At 26.7% G+C, this 8,936-nt stretch overlaps 1 protein-coding gene across 3 annotated transcripts; it reads right to left on the bottom strand.

Moving 5' to 3' along the window:
• Positions 1 to 18: 18 nt before the first annotated feature.
• Positions 19 to 7,138, bottom strand: LOC146724744 (endoplasmic reticulum aminopeptidase 2-like). Of its 3 annotated transcripts, none has more exons than XM_085490018.1 (4): positions 6,943 to 7,138; positions 1,375 to 1,859; positions 668 to 1,126; positions 19 to 368 (listed from the first exon to the last, which is right to left on the bottom strand). In XM_085490018.1, the coding sequence occupies exons 2-4, from the start codon at positions 1,818 to 1,820 to the stop codon at positions 161 to 163; spliced, it is 1,113 nt and encodes a 370-aa protein (XP_085346144.1). In that variant the 5' UTR covers positions 1,821 to 1,859; positions 6,943 to 7,138; the 3' UTR covers positions 19 to 160. The 3 variants fall into 3 exon arrangements, with proteins under 3 accessions (XP_085346144.1, XP_085346146.1, XP_085346151.1); XM_085490020.1 differs by having other exon boundaries at positions 668 to 1,025; XM_085490025.1 differs by lacking the exon at positions 1,375 to 1,859.
• Between the last annotated feature and the right edge of the window lie 1,798 nt (positions 7,139 to 8,936).

The raw sequence follows: 8,936 nt of genomic DNA, 5'->3' as shown, positions 1-8,936 counted from the left end.
GATAGAAGATCCTGATAGAAGACCCTGATAGAAGACCCTGATAGAAGATCCTAATAGAAAATCCTGACGATCGTATAATACAGGGATGTATCGTCAAACCGGGCGGGACACGGACATAACAGTATTATGTCGTTTGCGAGAAAATGGAAACAAGATAGAGTTAAAAATATTTAAAATAATGTACCTTATTGACGGCATACGTTGCAAGTAATGGAATAAGACCTTTTTTAAACCAAAAATCCGACACTAACGGATCGTTCAACATGTTATTAAACCATTCCTGTGTCACTTTACGTCCTACTAATTGAGCTACTTTGATTTTCTGAGCAGTAGAATATAAATTTCTATCGTAGATGATATCTGTTTCCCTGAAAGTATAATATTTAGAAGATAAAAATCCGAATTTTTATAGAAATAAAAACTGTATTTTTGTTACGATATCTTAATTTTATAGTTATACCATTTACAAACTCATGAGTACAATTTAGCAAATCAGTATAAATCGTACCAAATACTTTGTTTATTTTTTAATTTACAATATGTAGCAACAATAAATTTCGTTTACAGAACGTTTACAGAAACAAAAAATATACATGTTTTTATATTTTATAATTCTGTATACTAATATAATTTTATTTTTAATGTAATTTTAGGTAACTGTACTCACTTATAAAAAACAATTCCGAAATTTGTTATGCCATTGTCATGGAAATTTGGAATCACAACATGAGTCACCTTCAGAATTTGCTTGGAACGTAAATTCCATTCATTTTTAAACAACAACGTGATATGTTCAGCAAATTTTTTTGCAAATTCCATATGATATATTCTATATTCGTTACTGCACCACATTTCAATGTTTCGATTGTCATCATCAGTACGTAATAGGTAATTAGACACAATCATTGTTGCAAGATAAGACGATATTGCAGATGTGGTAGCGAAGTGTGTCCATAACATTTTGGACTCATTTTCTTCCGTTTGTCGCAATGGTATATTTGACAGAGCCGTACATTGATTACATCCTATAGATATGTTAAAGGTTGTCTCGAACAATACATTCTGTTGATCCCAACATGAAGACAATCGGGTGCATATTACATTGAAATGAATACCAGCTAACAGACTATAAATTTTAAAGGATATAAATTGATAAAACATTTCTAGCAAGCATAAAAATATTGGAATTAAAAAACGTATAAATGTAATATGTAATAATATGTACTATAGATAAAGATTGATTGTCTTTATATTTAAATTCATTGATGTATAATAATTTTTGAAACATTTGATACATATATAACATATATTAATTGCAATGTTTTATGTAATTGCACATTGTACTTTTTTAATAAACATATCCTATTTACTTACGCAATTTTTCCTTTCGTGTCAAAAATTCTAAATATTTTATCAGCAATACCATGATATTTTATATTTAAAGTGTAATTTCCGGGTGATAACTCATCCAAAAAAGAAACATGAATTATGTTTTTATCAATATTATAAGTTGAGTTATAAACAATATCATTATCATTCTTATAATATTTTTTTATATTTGAAAATAAAATTATATTTATAATACATAGATTTTCTGAATGTAAAAATACGTCTTGCGTTTTGTTAAAAATGCTTATGCTGATATTGTATTCTCCATGTAAAATATGTCCTTCAATATATGATATAAGCTCGATATCGTAATGGATTGGTCTTATATATTTTGATGGTAGACAGCATGAAGATGATCCATTACGAATAGAAGCCGTCGCAGCGATAAACATTAATCCGCTACTTAATAATAGTTTTAGAAATATCATCATGTCGGAAAAGGAATATTTATTTTAAATCTGTAAAGCACACTGTAAACAAAAGATAAATAGAGAAATTAAATATAGTTTTGATGACTTTTTTAAATCACTGGACGACACAAGAGCGCGCTTTGCGCACGCTTTTGATATTATTTTTTATGATTTATTTTACAATTGTCATATTGTTAATTTTTGCGATGAGAGTTGCCTGATGTTATAAAAATGATCATAATTTTAATTCGTCGAATTTGGCAACTATTTTGTACATTTATATACATATTATATCGTATTTCTATATACTTCTTATTTCGGTTAATTTAATCGAATATAATTACGTGCGCGAAACAAAATTATATTATTATTTGATAATAAAACTTCAAAAAATGTAACGCAATACAATTATTACTGTAATGCAAGCATAGAAATATATTTATAAATTACGTGATTCATACAAATTCTATATATGAATTTTTAACAGAAAACGAAAAATATAATTTTCTACAATCTTTTGATCAAAATATCGAGTCTGTACGCGTTCACTACGCTACACGGCTCACACGAAACTGATTATTTGATTAGATTAGTATATTCGATACGTCTTTTCAGGTGAGCAATTCGGACGAGACTGATACTCATGCGGGATATCGCGAGCGCGGGACCGATAGTTCATCACATGTAGTCATGTGGTCGATTGAGTAGTCACGCGCGAAACAGTCTCGTGCGAGCCGCGCAGCGTGATGAACATGTGAGATATGAAATCTCGCACGAGTCTAATGAAAGCGTACATATGTATATATTTTATCACAAAAGAATCTTATAAAAAATTGTATTTCTTTGTTCGTATTTTCTGTTAAAGATTTAAATGAATTGTTATGCATTTCATAATTAATAAATATATATATTTTATTTTTGCATGCACGTGTCGCAAATTTTGAGATTTTATTATCAAAGAATAATATAACTTTTCTTTGCGTGCGTAATTATATTTGGTTAGATTTGTGGCGATAAATGCCACAAGAATATTAAAATATATATAAAATAAAATGTACACGAAATAAAAAATATATGACAAGCGACGAGTGTTAAGGATATCGCGACAGGTGACACAAAATAATAAATAAATAAATAACGTCTAGCATGACGAAGGTAGATTGTGATTTCCGAACAGAATAAAAAGCGAAAGTTCTTCATAATAATAGATAGGCTAATCACCTAAAAATAAAAATAAGGTCGTGGAAAAATCGAGAGAAGCAAGACAATACGCGGCCTCGAAGGGCAGATAGATTTTGACTCGCGCTCGCGATACACGGTTTTCCTCGGTGGAGAGTAAAAGTCTGTATTTGATAATCCGAATAAACGCAGTAAAAGACAATATAACACCTATATTAACTATTCCGTCTTAACGATCCTCTCCCGATTCGCGATATTGACAGAACAATAATTAACGAAATAAGCTACACGCTCGCCCAAAGATTAAACGAAATGATATATATTAATGCTACATAAATTTAGTATATATAAGCAGATTTGTTAATACAATAGGAAGTTACAAGTAAAAGTAATTGTGTCAACTCATAAATTAAATTCGGTTTTGTTATCAAGTTTAATTATGATAGCAAATTATTATTAGTATAGTAAACTGTACAATACTGTTAGTATAATATTAATACAAATGTGAAAAAAACAACATCAAAAATTTTCATTAAATATAATGTATCTATAAATAATGTTATAGTATATTATATTAAACAGTTATATTTTAATTTTATAAATTATTAGATATTTTATATTTTAATTTTAATTTTGAATGTTTAATATGTACATAATTTTAATTCGCTAAATTTTAATTATGTATATAATTTTACTTTCTGATTTCTTGTTATGTATCAGATATCAGACAATACAAACGTGCGCAAAGCGCGCGTTATTGATATTATTTTTATTTTTTCTTTTTAACTGTCAAACTATTAATTTTGACGATGGCAGTTGTTTGATGCTATCAAGAGACACGGTAGTGTCTCGCGACCAGTTAAGGACGTAGCCGAGACACCGTGTATCTTAACGCGAGTCGGACATTTGAGTCTTTATAATATTTCGAATTCTCAATAACGGCTGAAGCAATCGAGTTTATACTAGACTTAATCGATAGATTGAGTTTGAATTATATAATAAAAGTGTCTTTATTTCTGCTCTACGTGATTTGTAAGCAGAGATATAAAAATGCAAAGTCGAAATATAAAAAATTTCTTTTAAGAAACGTCCCCGTCATCATTGTCATCATCGACCACGCAAACATAGTAGTATCGTGCTACACGTATTCACACGTATACAACACATGCGCACACATATATCACACGTACACAACACATAAATAGATGCATGTATTGGAAATGTCCATCTCGCACGTTTTACAACAGACGGCGATAGTTGCCCTCCGCTATATTGACAGCGTGCGGGGTTAGATATTTTCAATCAATCAACGTGCGGGGTTAGATATTTTCAATTTCAATTTTTACATTCAATTTTAATGTTATTATTTGCAAATTTATGGTCATAATATTTCAATAATATTTCAATTATATAAATGCCTATGTATGAGTATGCATATATTTTTAATAATAGTTGCCCTCCGCTATATTGACAGCGTGCGGGGTTAGATATTTTCAATTTCAATTTTTACATTCAATTTTAATGTTATTATTTGCAAATTTATTGTCATAATAATTTATGTGCAAGTTTACAGTCTGTGATACAAAATCAGATATTTTGCTATTATTTCAATAATATTTCAATTATATAAATGCCTATGTATGAGTATGCATATATTTTTAATAATTTTCTTAATTAGCTTCTATATTTTTTTCAGTTGTACATCAAGCAGGTAGCATTATCAGCTCACTTGTGAGCATGGGTTGGGCAATGGCTAGTTATCATCGCTGCAATGAGTTTAAAAGTAACAATTTAATTTTAATATCATTAGAATATTATTTAGCAGCGCGCCCAGTTTTTTTAACTAAAATTTTTTTATTTCTTTTTATTTTATATTAATTTTAAATTTGCATAAGTTTTTAAATTTTAATTTTTTATAAAAATGTTTATTTATTCGCGCAATAATTGGACATTACTTTTTGTAGAGATATTAATTTTAGAACATAAATTTTTGTCAATTGATAGATTTTTTTACTTAAAAATACTTTTTTGTTTAATACTTTTTCACATGGCGCATGGACTTGGCATCTTGTTTATCTTTTTTTTTAAAAGATAAGTTTTTTTATGGTACAATTCTACATTTGCAAATTTAAATTTTTATTGATTCATTATACGACTCTATATATGTCTGCAACTTTAATTTTCCACTGGTACAAGTTTCTACTTTCACTTGGCGCAATTTTTTTTTTATTTCATTACTTTTGTTACGATTGTACATGGGTTTATAATCGATAATTTTTCATACAATTCTATTGTACATGGGTTTGCAATGGTAATATAACGCGCAATGTTAATCGAGACAACCAATCAGTACCGCAGAAAAGCAGCAACAATATTTGCGATAATTGATTTTGCATGCCTTTTTTAAAAAGGGATTCTTGTATATAAACAAGAAAATAAATATAAAAAGTATTAAAAGTAATAATTAAAGAAACATTATACTTAATGAAATATTATATGATAAGGAAGCAAAGTGCAAATTTTCATTTGCACAATTTCTTCTTTTAATGCATTATATATATATATATATATATGTATGTATGTATGTATGTATGTATGTATTTCAATGTTGCATATATTGTAACTGACAGCAATATACAAAAATTAAATTGACAAAAATTATTTTATCGTCTAAAAATTATATACATCTGAAACAAAATTTTGAAAATAATTTATTAAAATATAAAGATTTATAGAACATAAAGTTTATTGTTTGAAGCAAATTACATTAATAAACACAAGATCCATCACGTTTACATACATAAAAACTTGTTTTTATTCAAAATAAGAAGAAGACAGTAAGACTAACAATAAGAAAGATCGAGCAGCGGAGACAAAGATATGAAGAGAGAAAGAGAAAGAGAGAGAGAGAGAGAGAGAGAGAGGGAGCACATGTTTATTATTATTTTCCTTTAGAGGTCTGTGTTATTTCTTCTCTTAAATTGTGTATTATAAACTCCAAACGAACAATCGTCGAGAATAAACACACATAAAATCAATTTTAATTTATATTAATTATAAATTATAATTCAGTTAATTTTAAATTATATAAATTTTAAACGTGATAATGAATATTATATACATATATACAAGGTGAGGATTTTTCAACAGCGAAAATGTAGTACCAACAAATTTCGAGTTATAAGCGATCAAAAATAAATGATTTTTGGCAAATTAAGCCTTGTGGAAATGAAATATTAACAAATCACATTTGTCAATTAATTTTACTTAATTAACTTTACTTTTAATTTATTTGATTAATATAATTCTACTTATTTTTGAGTGCTGTTTTTATATTTATTTTGTATTTAACAAAATTAATTTTTTTTCAAATTTTTCATAATATATCATCCTTATAAGGGGATATATTGAATACAAATCGAAAACAATTGTTCTATTTTTTATTTTACTTGATTATATATTTAATCTTCAACAGCAAAAGTTAATATATTTGATTTTCCTTGTTAAATTTATTTTAGTCAATACCACAACTTAAAAATCATTTTAAGTATTAAAATACACACAGAATTTTTTTATACAACATAAAAAGTACAACAAAGTTTAGAAAACAAAATTTTTATAATCTATTAATGAAAGAACAATTAAAGGTGTCTATTATAATAATTAGTATCTGTTAAGTAAATTGTAGTATTTGTAAGTTTCAGAAATAGTTTATTCGATATCAAACTTTTGATGGTTCACGATTATTTCAACATTACAATTCGTAAAATATTATATTATCGATATTATTTGAAATTACCTCTGAACTAAAATTTAAAAATTATTTTGAATAAAAGTATTCTCTTTATATGGTATATATCCGTTGGTAATTCTATAAATATCCGTTATACGGTATGATTAAATTTTTTTATATTTGTGGACAAATATATATATATTTTTATATTTTTAATTTATTCTGACTTACCCTATATTTCGGGACAGTAAGTTAACTGCAAAAGTATATAATAAAATTTATATTTTTTAACAATTAACTGCAACTAAGTAATACTAGCAGCACGCACTGTTGGAAGAATATAATAGATTCACACACTTTATTAAAAGTATTGTATCTACCACGATATAGTTCGAAAAACTGACATCAGTCGATTCTCTGTACGGTTTGAAAGACCACGAAAGACTGAAATCAGTCGATTCTCTGTACGTGTCATCATGCTAAATATGATGTGTTAGGTCAACAAAACTTTGGAGGTCGTTATATACAGGGTGTCCCGGAACACCCTTAACAACGTTCGTGTGATGATAGAGCGCATCGATACGAACGAAAAAGTCTTATACCATTTTGCGATATATTTAATAATAACCAAAATTATTAATTAATAAGAATATTTTTAAGTCAGCTCTCCAATTTTTAAACCACCATATTCATCTCGACTAAAGAGCCAAACGCGTCAAAATTATTAATGTTAAAGTCAAGCGAATAATAGCGAGTAAGAGACAAAGTTTTATCAAAGATGGAGTTTTCGCAAAATGGTATATTTGGCCTTATATATAAATATATATACATATACATACAATACTCCTTTATGATAAAAATTATTTATGTGAAATTAATGATATCGATTTGATGTGAAAAATATTTATTTGATATAAGAAAATTCTTGTCAAAACATATAAATATTTAATTGTATCAAATTAATGATTTATATAGCAGTATAGAAATAACAATATCTTTTAATTTAATAATTTTTTCAATGCGTTGATACACTTTTATTCTTGTCAATTATATTCTTGGTAGTATATTAAACATTTAATTGATTCTAATTGTGTAAGTAAGAAATAAATTAAATTATCATTATAATAATCGATTCTTCCTTCTTTTTTACAGTATTTTATTTCGTATCAGAATTACTTTAATTTCTGAATTATATATATATATATATATATATACACAGAAATTGTACGCAAATTTGTGCATATATTACATAGTAACTCTCTTGTCATATTCTAATTGATGAGCTATAGAAAGATTTTAAGATTTGTGTTAATTGTTTTCCAATTTTAGTCTAACGAGTTTCTATCTAATTTCGAACTTTTTGTTCATGTTGTGATACTGTTGTACACATTTTATTCTGCTGAAAAATAGTCGACACTTATTATTAAGAATATAAGAAACTATAAATAATAGAAAGGCAAATGAAATAGTAATATAATTTTTTGATATTAAGTTTTATCGTGTTTATTGGAAGAAGTACATGTTAGACGTGCACTTATTGAAAACATCGATTTGATGATCAGCTTCATACTTTTTATCTTCTATCTATGTTTACATCTTTTTTAAATGTAATTGTTAAAATTAATTAAATATGATTAAGTTAAAATTACGATTAACACTTATTATTATATTAGTATCGTTTGTGAGTTGATCAGAACAACACATCAATAACTTTGCGTATTAAAAAGAATTTAACTGAGTTGTTATAAGAAAAATTATATTTTGATAGTCAGAACAAATTATGTAAGTACTTGTTTTTTATGATAATTTATGATATGACTCACATGGATATGATAGTTACGTAAGGTTAACAATTTAATAATAGAGAACTTTTATCGACTCCTGATTATATATCGGAAAAAATTCAACAATAAAAAGATGCACAACGAAAGAGTAGACAGTAATGGCTTCTGCAATCTAATATCACAGTAAAATCCAAAATGACAATTGTAAACAAATTTTTTCCTAATAAAGATGTCAATAATAAAAGCGAGAGTATAGGCGATTAAAAATCTGCGTTTATTTATCGATAGAAAATTAAATGTTTTGACCAAATCTGAGGCTTAATGTAAATTTATATTATCTATTAACATTGAGAAAGACTGTCGTGCAGTCGAAACGTATATGTATATGTAATTTGAATTTAGTTCTATTTAAGTTTTTTTAAGATTAATAAATGTTTTAAT

This window comes from Nylanderia fulva, unplaced genomic scaffold, assembly GCF_048542155.1.
Source record: "Nylanderia fulva isolate GAGA-0341 unplaced genomic scaffold, ASM4854215v1 Scaffold119, whole genome shotgun sequence".
Classification (NCBI taxonomy): Eukaryota; Metazoa; Arthropoda; class Insecta; order Hymenoptera; family Formicidae; genus Nylanderia; species Nylanderia fulva.
The sequence above is the reverse complement of the archived record's forward strand: the minus strand, read 5'-3'. Positions and strand labels throughout refer to the sequence as shown.

Bases quoted from the DNA above. Each gene is read 5' to 3' on its own strand.
- LOC146724744 (XM_085490018.1), bottom strand. From the start codon at position 1,820: ATGATGATATTTCTAAAACTATTATTAAGTAGCGGATTAATGTTTATC. The intron at 1,127-1,374 runs GTAAGTAAATAG...TAAAATTTATAG, and splicing joins GACACGAAAGGAAAAATTGC to TCTGTTAGCTGGTATTCATT. The intron at 369-667 runs GTGAGTACAGTT...TTATACTTTCAG, and splicing joins TTCGGAATTGTTTTTTATAA to GGAAACAGATATCATCTACG.